The 16,915-nt window shown below is 38.2% G+C and overlaps 1 protein-coding gene across 1 annotated transcript in view; it reads right to left on the minus strand.

The window, feature by feature from the left end:
• PXDNL (peroxidasin like) overlaps positions 1–16,915 on the minus strand; it is a 453,123-nt gene that overhangs the window by 126,924 nt on the left and 309,284 nt on the right. Inside the window, exons 9-10 of the mRNA XM_032421891.1 lie at positions 14,241–14,410; positions 10,111–10,377 (exon numbers count right to left, since the gene is read on the minus strand). Coding sequence (XP_032277782.1) covers positions 10,111–10,377; positions 14,241–14,410 — 437 coding nt within the window. The remainder of the gene's footprint in view (positions 1–10,110; positions 10,378–14,240; positions 14,411–16,915) is intronic.

Raw genomic sequence — 16,915 nt, forward strand, 5'->3', positions numbered from 1 at the left:
CCTCGTTGCTCTTCCTCACCATCTGGATTTACAAGAATCATGATAAAATAAATAATATTTGGCAAATTGTATTTGTTTCAGCTTTCACATTGTGTTTAAGTAATAAAGACTTTTAAAAGTCTTCAATTCTAAGTAAGGCACTAGGCTAAACAATGGTAAAAGATAAATTATAAGGTCATAAAATTCATGAAAGTCCTCAGGAATGCCTGCAAGATATTTGTAATAGAGTCTTAGAAAAGTCAAGGTGGAAAATATCCCACAGATCAGCAGGCTCAGGCTCCCTGTTCCACAGATGAAGAAATTCGGGCTAGGGGAGGTTGAACTGAATAACTCTCAGAGACACGATGAGAATTTAGGCCACTCAACCCCCAGCGTGATGTTCTTTCCGGACATTACACGAACTTTTTAAATTGCTAGGAATAATTTGAAGTGAGCAAAAATATTTCTACATTAAAAAATGGATTCATGACACAGTAGAAGAGCTATAAAGCAAAAGTAGGTAGTAGTTATGGCAAGTCATTTAGTCAAGGCACAACTGTTGGGAAATTTGACTTCAACTTTTTAATAGTAACTAAAACTCACAACTAGCCATGTCTGGCATTGTTATATTTCATATGTAGCTTTGTTATATTTTATATGTTCTCATAGAAAAATTATATTTTTAATCCAAGACTACATCCTACCAAAAAATAGGAAAGATATTTTACATATTTTCCTAGCAGTAAAATGACCAATTTGCTAGATCAATGGAGAAATTTTGATCTAATGGGAAGAAAACCCAGAAGAGCTAAACATCACAAAGGCAGGTAGTGTAGGCTGGAGAAATTCAACAGAAATAATGAGTTTGACATTTCTGGGCCTTTCACTTACAATGGTGGCCATCAGTCCCACCTCCAATACTAACACACCACATGCTTAGATGAAGCGTTTTGCCATTTTATTAAAATCCACCCTTCTGGTGGATTTTACAAAACCCATGACTGTGATGCCTCATACAAAAAATCATTTTTATTTACATCGTTGGTAACTATAGGCCCTTTCATCTAAGTGCCCCGTGCTGTGATTCACACCTTTCATTGAAGCTGTTTCTTTTTCATTTTATCATTTGTTCAAGCAGTCTAGGGAAGGAAATTAATTTGTGGGCAGTTGTGTTCTTGGCTTAAATAGACGTTAAAAGAACTAAAGAAAATTGACAGAACATCTGTTAAGATGACACAGAAAGGGTACATCTTAAAATATTTAGTCTATGCACTAGGCAAATAAAAGAAGCCTCTTTTATAAATGTATCAAAAGATTAATGGACCACATCAAGACCGATTAAAAATCTCGACACATAGACCTACAAGTAACCCAACTACACAGTTGCAAGAGACAAAAGATAATCAGGTGGCAATTTCAGTGCAAACTGCCTAGTAAAAAGAAATCGTTAGTGCATTGTGGTATGAGAAATGAACAGCACCATAAATGTCAGAGTTCACTTAGACGTGAACTGATGCAGATGAAAAAATAGAAGTAAAAACTAAACACAAGAAGCTGAGACACAGAAGATTAAATCGGTATGAAATAAAGGAGCCTGTGGGAGTGAAATTAGGCATTATGCTTCTAAACACCAGATATTAAATATAAAATAATGCAAGCAAAAAAGACCCCAAATACTATTTCTTTGGAAGCATTTTCAATCCTGACATATGGAAAGTCTAAAAATAATGTTTGAGTCCTTTAAAAGTAATTTCCCCCAGGAGTTAACAAAGACATCAAGAAAAAAATTCATTTCTACACCTTTGTAGCACATAGAAAATGTTTATCATGGTATTAACATTTCTAGGGGAAACACAATGTTTTCCTCAGACGTATGAATGGAAACAAGGAATTGTTGGTCTATTGCTACTTAAAGAGTTGATGTTAAGCAAAAACAACTTGGAAAACATTTACCGAATGCTGAAAACCCAGGATGGATGAAGAACTGTGACTTCTAGTGGGACGATTCCTCTGCTCCCCAGAAGCCAGTACTCATAGCCCCAAAATTGCCCCAACTCCATGTTTCAAAACTGTCTTCATGGAGTGCCTGGGTGGCTCAAGTCGTTTAAGCATCTGCCTTCAGCTCCGGTCATGATCCCAGGGCCCTAGGAGGCTCAGGTCATGATCCCAGGGTCCTGGGAAGCTCAGATCATGAGTCCAGGGTCTTGGGATGGAGCCCCACATTAGGCTCCCTACTCAGAGGGGAGGATGCTTCTCCCTCTGCCCCTCCCCCCAACTCATTCCCTCTCTCTCTCTCTCACTTATGTAGAAATCTTAAGAAAATAAAAATAAAAAAATAAACTGTTTTCATTCTATGTTTCCCAGGGTCTGGTTTTTTGCTTGGTAACATCTTATGCAAATATGTTATGTCTTAAGTAAATTATAATGTTCATGGCTGCAGGAAGCCCTTAAAATGCATCACTATAAATTGTTGTATGCTTGTCAGCTAATGAAAACCGGTTTTGGGTACAACAGGACTTTTGGCATCACTCCAATAAGACTTATATTCTGATGTTTACTAAACCTCTTAGCCCGGGTGTAGGAGACGTGGATTTCGTCTAGTCCCAGGAATTCAGCTGGATAGGGATCAAACCATTCTGAACACCTACGAACTCAACAGGAGATCGAAGAAAAGAATAGCAACAACTCTCTGAGCAGAAAAGTGACCACTTTCTGGAAGGTAGGACATGCGGAGAAGTGAATCCGAGGCAATATTCGGGAGGATAGACGGCAGGGGAGGGGGCCTCCGTCGGCCACTTCTGGCAAGTGGTAGAGCCGCAGAGCACAAAATCGGAACTTTTAGAAGTTGGCTCCGCTGAGGGACGTTGCTCCAGTGGCTAAGTGGGGGGGTGGAACCCTCTCTGGGACAGTGTGGTCTCAGGACCCTCAGGGTCACAGAAAGACCAGGGGTGCCTGAGTGCAGCAGAGCTCCCAGGTATCGGAGCAAGGAAGCCAGCTGCTGAGACGGAGCCTAGGAGTGGGCTCTCAGCTCGGGGTTGCCATAAACCATGATCCACGGCACAGTCAGATCTTTTCTAGCAGGGACCCAACAAGCAGCAGATCTGGGGAGACTCCTCTTCCTCCCCTGGGAAGAGTGGCATGGGAGCGCACTGCAGGGATCTGTTGGGCTTGGAGACTCCACATGGGGTCATGTGCCAGAGATAGAAATGCTCGGTCACAGGCCAGGTGGGCACAGAGTGTGGCCAGAGACCAGGGAAACGGGAGTGACTGACTGCTGTTCTCTGGGGGCTCACTGAGGAGTGGGGCCCCGAGTTCTCGGATCCTCCAGGGCAGCAATTAGGAGGCTGCCATTTTCACTATCGTCCTCCAAAGCTGTAGGGAAAGCTTGCAGGGAACAAAAGCTCCCAAGAGCAAACCCGAGCAAATAACTTAGCCTGGACCCTGCAAGTGCGGGGCAATTCCGCCTCAGGCAAAGACATTTGAGAGCCACGGCAACAGGCCACTCCCCCAGAAGATCAGCTAGAATAGCCAGTCAAGACCAAGTTTGAAAATCAATGAGAACGGCAGAACTCCAGCACTAGGGGAATACTGAACATAGAATTCACAGCTTTTTTCCCATGATTCTTTAATCTTTCAAAGTTAATTTTTTTTTAACTGTCTTTTCTTTTTTTTTTTTTTAATTTTTCTTTTTCCCTTTTTCAACCAACATCTTATCAATCCCTTTTTTAAAAAATCTTTTTTATTTTTCAGTTTTTGAGTCATATGCTATCCCTTCATAGTAGTTACCCTTATTTTTGGTATATATATATATATAAGCTGTTCTCTCTTTAAAATTTTGAGATACAGTTTCTTCTAACAGATCAAAATATACCCTAAATCTCTAGTGTATGGCTTTGTTCTAGTCTCCTGCCTGATCACATTCTCTCCTTTTTTTTTTAAATCTTCTTTCTTTTTTCAACAAATTTCTAATCTTATCAATGCCTTTTATAAAATCTCTTATAATTTTCATCTTTACAGTCATATTCCCTCCCTTCATAGTATTAACCCTTATTTTTGTACATATATAAGTTTCTCTTTCTTTAAAATTTTGGGAGGCACTTTCTTCTAACAGACCAAAATACGCCCAAACTCTAGTGTATAGTACTGATCTATGCACCAGCCTGATCATATTTGATCATATTCTGTTTTTTGTTTTGTTTTGTTTTGTTTTTGTTTGTTTTTATCTTTCTCTTTTTTCTTTCTTTCCCTTTCTTTTCCCCCAGTTTCAGGTCTTTTCTGATTGTTTAGTGTTTATTTTCTGGGGACGTTGTTACCCTGTTAGCATTTTGTTCTCTCATTCATCTATTCTCCTCTGGACAAAATGACAAGATGGAAAAAAATCACCTCAACAAAAAGAACAAGAGGCAGTACCGACTGCCAGGGACCTAATCAATATGGACATTAGTACAATGTTGGAACTAGAGTTCAGAATGATGATATTAAAGATACCAGCCAGGCTTGAAAAAGCATGGAAGATATTAGAGAAACCCTTTCTGGAGAAATAAAAGAACTAAAATCTAACCAAGTCGAAATCAAAAAGGCTATTAATGAGGTGCAATCAAAAACGGAGGCTCTAACTGCTAGGATAAATGAGGCAGAAGAAAGAATTAGTGCTATAGAAGACCAAATGGTGGGGAACAAAGAAGCTGAGAAAAAGAGAGATAAACAACTACTGGATCACGAGGGCAGAATATGAGAGATAAGCAATACCATAAGACGAAACAACATTAGAATAATTGGTATCCCAGAAGAAGAAGAAAGAGAGAGAGAGGGGGGCAGAAGGTACATTTCAGCAAATTATAGCAGAGAACTTCCCTAATTTGGAGAAGGAAACAGGCATCAAAATCCAGGAGGCACAGAGAACCCCTCTCAAAATCCATAAAAATAGGTCAACACCCTGACATCTAATAGTAAAACTTAAGAGTCTCAGAGACAAAGAGAAAATCCTGAAAGCAGCCCAGGAGAAGATATCTGTAAACTACAATGGTAGAAACATTAGATTGGCAACAGACCTATCCACAGAGACCTGGAAGCCCAGAAAGGACTGACATGATATATTCAGAGCACTAAATGAGATAAATATGCAGCCAAGAATACTATATCGAGCTAGGCTGTCATTGAAAATAGAAGGAGAGATCAAAAGCTTCCAGAACAAAGAAAAACTAAAGGAATTTGCAAACACAAAACCAGCCCTACAAGAAATATTGAAAGGGATCCTCTAAGCAAAGAGAGAGCCTAAAAGCAACATAGAACAGAAAGGAACACAGACAACATAAAGTAACAGTCACCTTACAGGCAATACAATGGCACTAAATTCATATCTTTTGATAGTTACCCTGAATGTAAATGGGCTAAATGCCCCAATCAAAAGACACAGGGTATCATATTGGATACAAAAACAAGACCCATCGATATGCTGTCTGCAAGAGACTCATTTTAGACCCAAAGACACCCCCAGATTGAAAGTGAAGAGGTGGAAAACCATTTACCATGCTAAAGGACACCAAATGAAAGCTGGGGGGGGGGGGCAATCCTTATATCAGACAAATTAGATTTTAAACCAAAGACTGTAATAAGAGATGAGGAAGGACACTATATCATACTTAAAGGGTCTATCCAACAAGAAGATCTAACAATTGTAAATATCTATGCCCCTAACATGGGAGCAGCCATTATATAAGGCAATTAATAACAAAAGCAAAGAAACACATCAACAACAATACAATAATAGTGGGGGACTTTAACACTCCCTTCAATGAAATAGACAGATCATCTAAGCAAAAGATCAACAAGGAAATAAAGACTTTAAATGACACACTGGACCAAATGGACTTCACAGATATATTCAGAACATTCCATCCCAAAGCAACAGAATACACATTCTTCTCTAGTAGTAGAAGAATTCATGGAACACTCTCCAGAATAGATCACATCCTAGGTCACAAATCAGGTCTCAACTGGTACCAAAAGATTGGAATCATTCCCTGCATATTTTCAGACTACAATGCTTTGAAACTAGAACTCAGTCACAAGAGGAACATTGGAAAGATTTCAAATACATGGACGCTAAAGAGCATCCTACTAAAGAATGAATGGTTCAACCAGGAAATTAAAGAACACTTAAAAAAAATCATGGAAAGAAATGAAAATGAAAACAAAACTGTTCAAAATCTTTGGGATGCAGCAAAGGCAGTCCTAAGAGGAAAGTATATAGCAATACAAGCCTTTATCAAGAAACAAGAAAGGTCTCAAGTACACAATGTAACCCTACACCTAAAGGAACTGGAGAAAGAACAGCAAATAAACTTAAACCCAAAGGAAAAGAGAAATAAAAAAGATCAGAGCAGAAATCAATGAAATAGAAACCAAAAGAACAGTAGAACAGATCAATGAAACTAGGAGCTGGTTCTTTGAAAGAATTAACAAGATTGATAAACCCCTGGTCAAACTTATCAAAAAGAAAAGAGAAATGACCCAAATCAACAAAATCATGAATGAAAGAGGAGAGATCACAACCAACACCAAAAAAATACAAACAATTATAAGAACATATTATGAGCAACTCTATGCCAGCAAATTAGATAATCTGGAAGAAATGGATGCATTCCTAAAGATGTATCAACAAGCAAAACTGAACCAGGAAGAAATAGAAAATCTGAACAGACCTATAACGACTAAGGACATTGAAGCAGTAATCAAAAATCTCCCAACAAACAAAAGCCTAGGGCCAGATGGCTTCCCAGGGAAATTCTACCAAACATTTCAAGAAGAATTAATACCTACTCTGAAACTGTTCCAAAAAATAGAAATGGAAGGAAAACTTCCAAACTTGTTTTATGAGGCCACAATTACCTTGATCCCCAAACCAGACAAAGACCCCATCAAAAAGGAGAATTACAGACCAATATCCCTGATGAAAATGAATGCAAAAATTCTGACCAAAATACTAGCCAATAGGATCCAACAGTACATTAAAAGGATTATTCACCATGACCAAGTCGGATTTATCCCTGGGATGCAAGGTTGGTTCAACATCTGCAAATCAAAAAACTTTTGAAAAGTACAGCATCCTTTCTTGATCAAAACTCTTCAGAGTATAGGGATAGAGGCTACATACCTCAATATCATAAAAGCCATCTAGGAAAAACCCACAATGATTATCATTCTCAATGTGGGAACACAGCAGGGATGTCCACTATCACCACTGTTATTCAACATAGTATTAAATGTCCTAGCCACAGTAATAAGAAAACAAAAAGAAATAAAAGGCATCCGAATCAGTAAAGAAGTCAAACTCTCACTTTGCAGATGATATGATATTTTATGTGGAAAACCCAAAAGACTCCACCCCAAAACTGCTAGAACTCATAGAGGAATTCAATAAAGTGGCAGGATATAAAATCAATGTACAGAAATCAGGCATTCCTATACACCAACAATAAGACAGGAGAAAGAGAAATTAAGGAGTTGATCCCATTTACAACTGCACCCAAAACCATAAGATACCTAGGAATAAATCTAACCAAAGAGGCAAAGAATCTGTACTCAGGAAACTATAAAATACTCATGAAAGAAATTGAGGAAGACACAAAGAAACGGAAAAACGTTCCATGCTCATGGATTGGAAGAACAAATATTGTGAAGAAGTCAATACTACCTAGAGCAATCTACACATTCAATGCAATCCCCATCAAAATACCATCCACTTTTTTCAAAGAAATGGAACAAATAATCCTAAAACTTGTATGGAACCAGAAAAGACCCCAAATAGCCAGAGGACTGCTGAAAAAGAAAAGAAAAGCTGGCAGCATCACAATTCCGGACTTCCAGCTCTATTACAAAACTGTCATTGTCAAGACAGTATGGTACTGGCAAAAAACAGACACATACATCAATGGAACAGAATAGAGAGCCCAGAAATGGAACCTCAACTTTATGGTCAACTAATTTTTGACAAAGCAGGAAAGAAAGTCCAGTGGAAAAAAGACAGTCTCTTCAAAAAAGGGTGTTGGGAAAATTGGACAGCCACATGCAGAAGAATGAAACTGGACCATTTCCTTATACCACACACAAAAATAGACTCCAAATGGTTGAAAGACCTCAATGTGAGACAGGAGTCCATCAAAATCCTTGAGGAGAACACAGGCAGCAACCTCTTCGACCTCAGCTGCAGCAACTTCTTCCTAGAAACATCACCAAAGGCAAGGGAAGCAAGGGCAAAAATGAGCTATTGGGACTTCATCAAGATAAAAAGCTTTTGCAAAGCAAAAGAAACAGTCAACTAAACCAAAAGACAACCGACAGAACGGGAGAAGATATTTGCAAATGACATATCAGATAAAGGACTAGTATCCAAAACCTAAAAAAAACTTATCAAACTCAACACCCAAAGAACGAATTATCCAATCAAGAAATGGGCAGAAGACATGAACAGACATTTTTCCAAAGAAGACATCCAAATGGCCAACAGACACATGAAAAAGTGCTCAACATTGCTCGGCATTAGGGAAATCCAAATCAAAACCTCAATGAGATATCACCTCACACCAGTCAGAATGGCTAAAATTAACAAGTCAGGAAACGACAGATGTTGGCGGGGATGTGGAGAAAGGGGAATCCTCCTACACTGTTGGTGGGAATGCAAACTGGTGCAGCCACTCTGGAAAACAGTATGGAGGTTCTTCAAAAAGTTGAAAATAGAGCTACCATACAATCCAGCAATTGCACTACTGGGTATTTACCCCAAAGATACAAATGTAGGGATCCAAAGGGGTATGTGCACCCTGATGTTTATAGCAGCAATGTCCACAATAGCCAAACTGTGGAAAGAGCCAAGATGTCCATCGACAGATGAATGGATAAAGAAGAAGTGGTATATATATACAATGGAATATTATGCAGCCATCAAAAGGAATGAAATCTTGCCATTTGCAATGACGTGGCTGGAACTGGAGAGTGTTATGCTGAGCGAAATAAGTCAATCAGAGAAAGACATGTATCATATGACCTCACTGATATGAGGAATTCTTAATCTCAGGAAACAAACTGAGGGTTGCTGGAGTGGTGGGTGGTGGGAGGGATGGTGCGGTTGGGTGATAGACATTGGGGAGGGTATGTACTATGGTGAGCTCTGTGAATCATGCAAGACTGTTGAATCACAGACCTGTACCTCTGAACAAATAATACATTATATGTTTAAAAAAGAAGAAGAAGAAGAAGGAGATAGCAGGGGGAGAAATCGGAGGGGGAAATGAACCATGAGAGATGATGTACTCTGAAAAACTGAGGGTTCTAGAGGAGGGGCGTTGGGAGGATGGGTTAGCCTGGTGGTGGGTATTAAAGAGGGCATGTTCTGCATGGAGCACTGGGTGTTATACGCAAATAATGAATCATGGAACACTACATCAAAAACTAACGACATAATGTATGGTGATTAACATAACATAATTAAAAAAAAACAAAACTAAACCTCTTAGCCCACAAGGAGTATTGAGTATCTGTGCTCACACATGCACATGCACCTAAACCCACACACACAACCACCACAACAGACAGGGAAAGGCAGCCCAGTTCAGAACAAAAGCAGAGCAGAAAAACATGAGTTCTTTACAACAGGATTACATGCCCATGCATATAAATTATTTATAGTGTCCAGAATAGTTTTATTACTGCTTTTGTTACCCAGCCCAGGCCCGTAAGAGCCATCAGCATAGTCCTAAGCTATGTTAGCAGGCAGCTTGGTAAGTGATTATGAACATCGGGCACAGCATTTTCACTTTCATATCTGAAGTGTCTTTCCTACATCTGTGAAGTATCCTGAAGCACAAATATCTTTTGACAGTTTGCTGCCAAATGACTTCATCTCTTTTGTTGCTAATGGTTGATTATAACATTTGGATAAAGACTGAAGTGAAAAAAAATCCAAGTTTTAATATGAAGCAGATTAGTTTTGAAAATTCTATTATGTCAAAAATAAATGGCAAATACAAAAATCTCTTCACTGATTTACATGACATTATTTTTTTAAGTTGAAAAATAATTTTCTGAATGTGGCAGCATGAACATTTCAATCATGACCCCTTGCTCCCATACCTTGTACAATTATGTTTGCTGTAGCTTCAACAGAGCCTTGATTATTGTCGGCGTGACAGGTAAATTGACCATGATCCTGCAGGGTGACATTCTGCAAGTATAGTCCTCCAGAAGTAGCCAGGTGCCTGGATCCATCCAGGGCCTCTCCACTGCCCCTAGTCCAAGTAACATGGGGGTGTGGGTGGCCTGTGGCCATACATTCCAAAGTTGTGCTGGTGCCAATTAAAACCTCTGTGTCCTGGGGCTGGATTATAAAACTAGGCTTGGCTAAAGGAAAGAGAAAAACAAAACAAAATACAACCAGTAGCAGTTAAGAAGTTTTATTTATTCTACATTGTGGTTTTTTTTTTAAGATTTTTTTATTTTTTTATTAGAGAGAGAGAGTACAAGCCGGGGCAGTGGCAGACAGAGGGAGAGGGAGAAGCAAGCTCCCCACCAAGCAGAGGGTTGGGACTTGGGGCTTGATCCCAGGACCCGGGGATCATGACCTGAGCTGAAGGCAGACGCTTAACTGTCTGAGCCACCCAGGCACCCCTCTACATTGAGGTTCTTAAAATTTTTGTCAATTTCAAAATGCCTTTATACTAAAATATTATATACATACATTAAATTCTCAAACAGTCAAATCTAAAACATTTGGGTCTTAAATCTAGATTGATATAAACGTGCAATTTTTTTTAATAGATTGCTTCCCTTGATGCCATCATCACAGACACTGCTAGTGCCCACCTATTTTTTATTTTAGGGGCTAACTGTTCAAATTAGCCTTCTCAAACTCTCTTGCAGTTAAGGGTATCCATGTGACACAGTTCTACCAGTGAGATGTAGGCACACGTCCCTGGAAGAGTTTCCTTCCCATATAAAAGAACAGTCTAATTAGTCATTGCTTTTACTCCTGTTTGCTACCTGGCACTCAGGCATGAGTCTGGGTTACAAGAGCCAACTTGGGCCACGAGGTGACAATTATGAAATGGAGAAAAAGGTCTCAATGCAAAGGACTGAAGAATAGAAAGATATCATTGGAGCATTGGGCTAATGTGGCAGCTCTGTCCAGACTCCTGCACTGCTTGTGGTATACAAATAAACCACATTCCCAGGTGTGCATGTGCACACGTTCACACACACATACACACACACACAAACACACACCGTGTTTAAGCCATTTCTCATCAAATTTTCTGTCACTTTCAGCCAAATATAATACAAATTGACTTGCTAAGTATCCTTGTAAATACAAAATTTAGACTTCCATATGGAGTGTTCCACTCACTGATTCATAACAGTTTCATCTTTTCTGGAAATCTCAAGCAGAAATTAAATACTTATGAGTATGTTAAACATGCTTAGTTACTGGGTCTAATTTTGGGGGGCTCCTTAATTTCTGAGATGAATATACCATTAAGAGTAGAGATAAATTTATTTAATCTAATTCAACAAGCAAGATTTAATTTAATTTTAACAATATTGAATGCCTTAAGTTAGATAAAATGCTAGATGTTGGAAAGATACAAAGATGCACAGGATACCCCTTTCTTCATAAGCTTATGCTTTAGCTACAAGGACAGAAGACAAACCACATAATCTGAAGAACTACAACATACCTTGGAAATCATTATATTACAGTAAGGTATAAAGTGCTATAGAGAAATGGAAAGAACTGTTATAATAATTGAGGTATGAAAGGTTTTTGAAGTGAATCAATGGCAGTGGAAATGAAAAGGAAGACAATCTGATACATCTTGGAACCAAATTTCTAGAGACTTGATGAAGACAAGATAGCAATGGAGGCTGAATCTGAAGTTTTGGGAAGATAATAATATCAACAGTGATGGAAAATGTAAGATGGAGTGCAGGTGAATGTGCTTGAGGAACACAAAAAATTTACATTTGAAAATGAACAATAGTGCTCACTTCGGCAGCACATATACTGAAAATGAACAATAAGACAGTAGTGAGATCAAGCTAAATCTCAGGAAAGATACCAGCAATAAAATCTTTGAAGTGTACATTAATTACTCAAGTTGGATGTTTGGGAATTGCTTTAAAACTCAAGGAGAGCTCAATGGAGGAAGAAGAAATGTGGTTAGGGCAGGCAGAATGGACAAAGAGCAGGTGGGGAGGGTGTGAGGAATGGCACAGTTGAGGCAGGCTGAAGGCCTTGGGAAAGAAGGAGAGGACCTTCAGAAAGGATCAGGAGGAAGTGGTGCCCAGAAGTCAAAGTAGGAATACTCCAGTGTGCAGTGTCAGGCTTGACCTGGAGGGCAAAGTGAATGACACTTTGGAAGGAGCTAGTGGGTTTGCCAATCAGAAATTACTGACAAACTCTGTAAGGAATTCCCATATTCAGTCAATCTCTGATTCAAATGTATTATTTCTCCTGGAATAACGCTTCATTCAGGGATGTTTTCTCTATTCCCTCCATCACTGCCAATGTCACTACTCTCCTCTGCATCGTCACCACAGCGATGCAGCGACCTCCTCACCTTACTCTGTCCTCCTGCTTGTCCTCCAAACTGCTGCTTGGGAGTTCTTTGTAAAAGAGAAATCTAATTTTGAAACACTTAGAGTACAGTCATGAATGTTCAACTCTGCCTTACAATTCATCAAATCTCATGTAATTCCCAACCCTTCATCTGTATCATCCAGACATCCAGAACTTCATGTCTTGAATGTGCGCTGCTCTCTCTACCTTTACTGCCCTTTCTACTAAGATAAGGTTTCAATCCTATTTATCTGGCTGTTTTCTACTTCTTGCTTTCAGCTTAGATGTCACTGGTCCTGGAAAATCCTTCCATGAATGAACACAGATCTCCAAGTCTGATCTAAGTGCTCCTCCTCTGTCAGGGGTCTGTTGGAGCTGGCTCTGGAAAGCCAGTTATCAAATTTTTGGAATTTTTCAAACTGACTGTTAAGCATAGCCATTATTAAAAATTAAATTACATAAACTTACAACTAAATAAATCTCATTAATATCAAAGATAAATTCTGACATTTACCGCTTCTAATTATTTTGCATTTTACTATGATCTAAGGTCTTGAGATTATTGTGTCTGCATGGTGGAAATACTATGCAATGGTGTACTACTACACATCTCTTCCTAACTCCAAATTCAGTGATGTCATGTCAGTCATTGGCAAATACTGCAAATTGGGGCTTTGCCCTCACCCCCAGAGCCAGTTTTTAAACATTTACCAGTGGGGTATCTGGATGGCTCACAGTTAAGTGTCCAACTCTTGATTTCAGCTCAGGTCATGATCTCAGGGTCATGAGATCAAGCCCCCACACGTTGGATTATGTGCTCAGCAGGGAGTCTACGTGAGACCCTCTCACTTCCTCTTCCTCTGCCCCTTCCACCCCTGTGCATAGGTGTGCTCTCTCTCTCTAAAATAAATAAATAAATCTTTTAAAAATAAATAAATAACTAAACAAACAAACAAACATTTACCAGCACACAACTATCCTTTCTGCTTCTATCCCCTTTCCTTATCCATCATAAAACTTACCATTTTGTTGAATTATGGCTATCACCTAATAGACTATAGACTCAGTAAAGTAAGACATAGTGTCTCACTATTTCCATCACCTTCCTGATAATGATATTACTAAAAAATCTGTCATGGCTATTGTGTCTGTTAAGCCACTGAAATTATGGCAAAGCAAAGCTCCTGGAAAGTTAAAGGAGCATAGGTTGTTAACTATACAATCTTCAACGGCTAGCTCAGTGTGCATTCAATAAATATGTGTTGGGTGAATTAATTATGACTGAATAATTAAATTATTTTTTAGAAAGGTTGATAATCCTGCCTAGGTACCACTGATTCCCTCTGAGGATGCTGGGTCATCTTCTGAGGAAGCTGGATGGGTAATCAAAAAGACAATGACAGCCTTGGGACAGCACCTATTGTGACTAGAAAAGAATAGAACTAAGGCAAGAAATTAAAATAAACTTCAGGAGAAAAAAACCTCAAGTTTCTGTAAAAAATTAGGAAGTGATAGACAATGGCAACTGTTTCACTTTTAAGCATTCCATACCTTAAAGAAACAATATGAAGTCATTTTCTAGTGCAAATAACTATGGAGAACTGATGCATATACATTAAGTTCAATCGGGGGGGGGAAAATGTTGTACCTGGAGGACTGGAGTATCTGAGCATGGCATTCTGTGTCTTGACCTCCCCAGCTGAGTTTCTGGCCATACACTGATATTCACCTTGGTCTGACTCACGAGTGTTTCGTATCATGAGTGTCCCATCATCAAACAAGTTAAGTCGAGTATCATCTTCCAAATCCAATGAGTGGCTGGAAATACACATTTTACATACATATTATTGAATCCTAATCATATTGAAAACACCAAGACTGAAAATATAGTACCTTATAAATATGTTTTATTTACATCAACTTGTTGATTTCTAAATTGTCTTAATAATTCAGATCATTTTAATTTAAATCCTAGTAGCCCCTTCCTTTTTCTGAGATTGTATCCTAAACACAGGTTTCAAGTCAAGACATGATAGAAAGGAAGGAGGTTTAAATGTCTGGCTTTCCAAGGCAGCATGAATTTGAACACTGAAGCATCTCTCCAATATGAAATATACTTCAGCACATTGTTATACCTCTGAATTCCTATTTTTTAAAAAAGTGGAATCATCAGGTGGTGATATGTAAGCTTTCCACCTCTTTTCTGTGAGTCATTCAGTATGCACTTATATTTTGTTGAGGAGTAGGGAAATATTCATATTCAAGGCAACATAGCTCAAAGCCGAGGACAATTATACAACATGGCATTAAATAAGCACACCCATTTACCCAGTTGTTGGAGATTAGGCCCTCTTAACTGAACTGGACCATTTTGGAGATACTAGAAAAATGCTGTTTATCAGTTGAAATGGAATATCCATTGAGCACAGTAGTGAAGATTATCATCCAGAAAGTTCAGACATCAGTAATGTGGTTTTTTTGGGTTATCTTTAGCAATAAATGCAAAGCTACTGACACATAAATATATGTCAGAAGTTTCAACAGAATTTTTTTGTCTTACCAGAGTATTTTTCCCCTTTAAAAATACTGAATAATCATGTGTGAGGAGGAATATAGATGTTCACATGAGTATGCTTAGTACTATAAAAATATTAAACATAAAAAATTTCCCCCAACATACATTCATCACTCAATAGGTATTTATTAAACACTTACTATATGTCACCCATCAATAACACCCTTAATAGAGGAAAAAGCCCATTGAGAGGATTTCATTTATTTCTTTTATAATTTGTTTGTTTTACAAAGCAAATGGCTTCCAAATAAACATTTGTCCTACTAATTTAAAAATGTGCCAACACTGAAGAGTAATAACTCATCTTTTCATATATGTAAAAACTAAAGCATGTTAAATTAAAGAGATGGAGAAACCATCCTTATTCAGCAGTTTTCATCACAAGGGATAAAGAGGCACATAATGGCCAAATTTCACATCCATTCTTTTAGAGCGGAGCAGAAGAGAAGACAGGACAGATAGACGCAATCTGTTCTTCTTCGCCCACTGAAAAGCCTAATTTTAAGAACTACCAGTTAGTCAATGAGAACTTCAAGTTGCTATTTTTGAAGAGATTAGCTTTAGGAAAAACTATATTGCTTTTGAAAGGCCAGCAATGCAAAGCATAAGAAACTACATCCTAGATATTCCTGTAAATATAGACTGCCACAACTACTCAGTGCCAGGAGCATGCAATGAACATCAGAAAACATGTTTTGTTTTTTTTTATAAGTGCACAAATTCAAAAGTCTTATTTAGTATTAAATGAATTACTTTAAACACAATTCTAAAATCATCTAACCTTGAACCCAAATAAGCCTACTTGCAAAGGAACATGCCAGCAATAATGGAATTTCACCTTTTCCAAAGATGAATTAGTTTCCTTAAAATTTGTTCCAGGAGCTTCTGAGCTGGTAAACACATAGAGATTTAGGTAGTGTCACATTCAGAAAGCATAGAAGCTCGCCACATACCGTGCCCTATGCATCTTTTCCATCTGGCTGTTCCTGAGTTATATCCTTTTTATAATAAACTATAATTTAACTCTTCCCAACTCCTTGGAATGATATGACAGACACAGTCCCTTCCTTCATGGAGGCAGTCATGTAAAAGGACAGACTAGTACAACATGGCATTTGTCTCAGCCTCCATGTGATGGAGAATTCAGACAAAAGAAAAAGGAGGGAGAAGAAGAGGAGGAGGAGAAAAATAGTTGCATACACACATTACACACAGAGAAATAAAGCAAATGTGGCGAAAAAAATTTTTGTTCTAAAACTGACTCCTAAAATATCAAAAGTTACCAAATGTGTACATGATATCTATCTTCTGACTAGACAATGCAAGAGAATTCACCAATTTTCACTCTTTAGAATGATTTAAAACCAACAGCATCACATCACACCCATAAATTTAAAATGCACCATTCCTTTTCCTGGTTATTTCCCCCTTTGTTCCTATCTTCTTCACTACACTGATAAAAGTTGTTTGCTCATGAATCATGATATTCCTTCAAAAATTCAAAACAAGTCTTCATGATTCAATATATGTATCACATTGTCAATTTGATGCAAACCAAGTAGCAATCATATGTAAAAACACAAAGGTTTGCTTAAGTAGAATTTACCTAGCCTTTTTCTCTTGAAAATGTGCCAATAAACACATTTGATTTATTAAAGGCAATTCATTGCAGCAAGCATTTATTAAGTGCTTTCTAAGAATTAGGCCCTGTGGCTAGGTACCAGAAATATAAAGATGAATAAGTTATC

The sequence above is a fragment of the Phoca vitulina genome, unplaced genomic scaffold (genome assembly GCF_004348235.1).
Source record: "Phoca vitulina isolate PV1807 unplaced genomic scaffold, GSC_HSeal_1.0 scaffold25, whole genome shotgun sequence".
Lineage (NCBI taxonomy): Eukaryota > Metazoa > Chordata > Mammalia > Carnivora > Phocidae > Phoca > Phoca vitulina.